General features: G+C 40.4%; 1 protein-coding gene across 1 annotated transcript in view; it reads left to right on the top strand.

Annotated features, from left to right (window-relative positions):
• The window catches only part of LOC104277660 (chromosome unknown open reading frame, human C1orf123), a gene marked incomplete at its 5' end in the record, with an annotated part of 6,263 nt that extends 1,915 nt beyond the window's left edge, over nt 1-4,348 (top strand). The window contains 3 exons of the mRNA XM_009874364.1: nt 1-29; nt 2,847-2,912; nt 4,271-4,348. Coding sequence (XP_009872666.1) covers nt 1-29; nt 2,847-2,912; nt 4,271-4,348 — 173 coding nt within the window. The remainder of the gene's footprint in view (nt 30-2,846; nt 2,913-4,270) is intronic.

Raw genomic sequence — 4,348 nt, 5'->3', positions numbered from 1 at the left:
GTCTGGAACCAGTTGACTTTCAACCACAGGTGAGTTCTGATTTGTGATTTCTCAGTTTTTTTAAAAAGCACTTTTAGACTCTGGAGTGATAAAAAGCCCCCCCCACAAGGGCTGAACACTAACAACTGTTCCTCTTTGTGCTAGTAAAATCTAGCATTAAACATGCCTTGGAGTTATATTCAGATTGCCTTACAGGGGACTCAGCACTGCACATTTGAATTTCATGTGAAAGGTCTTCGTTGCTCAGGTTATTGCTAAAGGGAGTCTTTCCCAAAAGGGAATTGTGAGAGCCCACAATTAGGTAGCCGCTTTCAGGAGAGTGCTGCTTTGCTTCTTGATATGTTACGGAGAGAATTGAATGTTGGCATTTTTCCATGTGAAACTTGATCAGACAGAAGACTGAAGATCAACAGCGGCTGAAGACGGTTGCAAGGCACACCTCAAGGTTCAGAGCTAAAGGATTTCTCAGAGGCCAAGCCAGTGATTCATTTGCTTGTGCATGGTCATGCTGTACGCAAGCTAACTCCCTGCTATCTTTAACCTATTATTCCAGTCGGATTAGGTGTAAATAGACTGACAAATATAAACCTGTCTTATCCTTCCCTCAGACTGTGACACTGTGCTAAGAAACAGACAAGAAAAGCTGATCCTACAAAGAATTCGGTATAAATAAAATCACCACTGCAGTGTGCTGTGGGAGGTCATCTCTTTTTTTTAAATTTATGTCTGTAAGTGAAGCACATCTTTTTGAGGAACAGAATGGTTTATTCCTGTTTGAAAGCTTAACAGACAGACCCAGCAACTTGCATTTCAGGAAAAATCTGAGAAGACTACAAAATGTAGATGTTTATAGCTCAGCATCCTAGCTGTCAATTTTCTTTTTAGCTGCAGAACAAAGACTTCACAGCTGTAATAAAGCTTTTAATTTAATATTCTCACTGTGGTCTGTGCACTCTGTTGGACAGTACACTTGAATTCCTGAGCAGATATTTCAGTGAATTTTCTGATGTCTAAATGAGTAAATATATAAATTTATGCAGTTCCAAACAATTCTATAAACTAGTTGTTATTTGACATGAACCAAGGCAGCCTGCCTTCTCCACAGCTTTAGGTGTGGCTTTTGATTAGCACCAAACAGGACTGGCCATAGCATTACTTTATCTTCTGTGTAGACATGATACAACCAGCCTGAAGTCAATTTAGAGTGGGGTAATACTTGCATGGCTTATTTAAATTAATGCATTTTTCTAAAAAAAAAATAATTTGAAAGAGGAGGAAGTATCCTTTCTTTGATATAAACCCTTTCCTACCTAGTAGCAGCAACAAATTCAAACTCGTGTTGTAATAATGGGCAAGGGCAATTTTTTTCCCCAATTACTTTTCTTTCTTGGTTTACGTGCTCAAGTAGACATATCTACTGCCAAGCTGATAGTTTGGGGGTTTACTTGAGGATAGTTCAGCTCCTTTCCTGTCCTTTTCCCTCAAGTGAATGCTTCAACGAACAAATGGAGATTTCTTCATAAAATTTCTCTTAGACCTTCTTAAGCTTCTTTGCTTTGTGCCAAAACCGGTGGTTTCACTGGTAACAAAAGTGCGTTGTGAAGTCAGTAGGCATTTTTGCTGCTTTGGTGTGCATTTCTGGTCAAGCTGTTGGTCGGCAGAGGGCAGAGGAGTCACCGCCTGGCCCAGCTCCCTCCGGCGGAGATTAAACGAGTCTCTCCTCTGACGCCAAAGCTGCAAGAATGCAAGTCCTGCTGAGTGTGTGCTACAGGAGCTTGTAATTCCAGTCACACGGTTTCTTGTTCATCGGAGGGCTGGTGAATAGCTCCAGGTGGCAAAAGCAAGGCTTCTTTTATTTTTCTAGTGTTTGTTCTATATTGCAGTTCTGCACTTTTGTCCCATGGTGCTGAGCTTCCTTTCCACCCTTAGCAGTGCCCCACAGTTTTCTAAAGGCCATATTCACACTGTGCCTGGCAGATAGCTCTCCTGTCAGGTTTGCCACACTCCGTGGTTTATTTAAATCCCAAGTGCTTAACTTTTCATTCAAATCCTGAAATTTTTTAAAATCATGTGACTTACTTCATCCATTCTTACCCAGTTAAATGTCTGAGTGGCACCAGTGGGCATTTCTTTATCAAAAATGCAAGTGTAGGTCCCTTGCAGAAAACCAGGAAGAAGCTGCCTTTGCTTTTTAGCCACTTCTTAATAAATTCTGTAGTTAGGAATGGCAATGTAAAAAACCTTCCTGTACGCTACAGAGATGGCTGAGGTTTTGAAGTGACTTTTAAAACTGGTAAAACTTAATTTGCAGCTTGATAATTGTGAATCCTAAACTGAGAGAGCTGTTCTATACCTAAATCCAAAACAAGCTGCTCCTTCTCTCAAGTGTCTTGGATTCGGACAACATTTAAGCAAAAACTATTAACTCTCTTCACGTTTTCTTTCTACTGTTTTCTTGCAGTGTAAGTTTATTACGAAGCTATTTCATACATAATGCCTCTATGGATTCTGAAGACAAATTAAAGCTATTGGAAGCTGGATGCTGCTACATAAACTTAGAAATTCAAGTTTAACATTATCTAGAATACTTGGAAGTACCTTTTTGGCAGGAAAAATAGAGGAGCAGTGTTCACTCATTTTACTCTGGAGTTGCTTAGGTTGAATTTTCCCAAATCACGAACAGGGTCACTGACTCTTAACGAGGAAAAAGCTTAACCATTCTTTATACCTAATTTAGAAGTAAAAGCTTTTGCTGAGATACTTTCTTTAAACATGCTTCAGTGATCATGTTTATTATTTTCCTGGTACAACTTACTCTTAAAATCTTACTGCAAATATGTTTGCAGGCAGGGTTTGCCGCTGAAGGTGCAGAATCTGGAACACCTTTCCATGACATAAACTTGTCAGAAAAGGTATGTTGTCTTAGTTTCTTTAGTAAATCTAATTATCTAGCTTTCTTTCCCCTAGTCACTAGTCCAAAATACACATCCTGCACATGCAAGAGAATCATTTTGCTCTTTCATGGATGCACAGGAAGGTCATAGCTGAAGAGAGAGACTAAATCAACTATGAACAACCAACAAGGTAGAAATGCAACTTTTAAGTCACTCAGGAATTCCAGAGAGCAAACACCTGGAATACTAAATAGCCAGCGTTATTCAGAGTGGTGACTGATTTTTCTAGGAAGATGCCTACACATTTTCCTGTGTGCAGAGAAATTAAAAAGTAATATAAAGACACTATCCTTCAAAGCTCAGGATAATAACTCCAGCATTGCAAATCTTCCTTGCTGTGAGCAAGAATCTCAAGGTCAAATCTGTTCCCTGGTATCCTACTTGGCAGAGATCTGCTTGTCTGCTTACCCACCTGACTGGAGTATTGTAAATGATAGATAATCCTCTCATATGCCGTGGTTGCTGTCTCGCCCACTACAGGCTGTAGACTACTGTCTGGGTTTAGAAGACAGGTGACTGCCAGGGGAAACCAGAGCCTCCCTTGGAATAGGGAATGTAAACCCCCCCCACCTCCGAATTGCTATAATTTTGAAATTATGGGGCTTTCAGGCAAAGATATGGGGATAGGAATACCAGTTCTTTACTAAGAATATTGCAAACTACAAAGGTAATGATACAGAGAAAAGAACAACATCAAACAAATACCCCCAGAACCTCTCACAGAGTCAGAATACGACCTGACTTGGGAACAGTCCAAAGTAAGTCCAAAGTAAGTCCTTCTGGAGTGGCAGCTGCATTGGAGTGGCATTGGAGTAGAGATGATCCGGTAGAGGGGTCCCAAAATAAATCCTCCTCTATGGCGAAATGGTGGGTTCGGGGCTCAGGGCGGCCTCGCTCCCACTGAGTGGAGAATGTGGGCACAAGGGGAGCCTTAATGGCTCGTTGACAGGTGATATCCCCTTGGAGGAGGATGGGTGGAGGACGAGATAAGGAATGACTGCCCCGTTAACAGAAGGCACCCACCCCTGGACTTACATTTTTGGTTACATATTGTAACCCAAGACAACTACATATGAAAAAAAAGAAATAAATCATTGTTAAAATAAAAACACTGAGACTGAAGCTCATTTAATTTCAGGTTAGTGCTTTTTCTTGTCTCAAATATCAGAACTTTACTTAGTGACGGCACAGTGCTTACCACAGAAATCTAAGACTCAAATTTTGGGTAAGGCTTTAGTGTGAATTCCAGTCTATGTTTCAGACATGATTGCATTCTATCCTCTATAACTAATACTGTGAAATCTTATTTCCCGTAGGATTGGAATGACTATGATGAAAAAGCAAAGGAATCTGTTGGAATCTATGAAGTTACCCATAAATTTGTAAAATGCTGA

This window comes from Apaloderma vittatum, unplaced genomic scaffold (genome assembly GCF_000703405.1).
Source record: "Apaloderma vittatum isolate BGI_N311 unplaced genomic scaffold, ASM70340v1 scaffold16148, whole genome shotgun sequence".
Classification (NCBI taxonomy): Eukaryota; Metazoa; Chordata; class Aves; order Trogoniformes; family Trogonidae; genus Apaloderma; species Apaloderma vittatum.
Note: the sequence above shows the minus strand (reverse complement) of the source record. Positions and strands in the feature narration are given on the sequence as shown.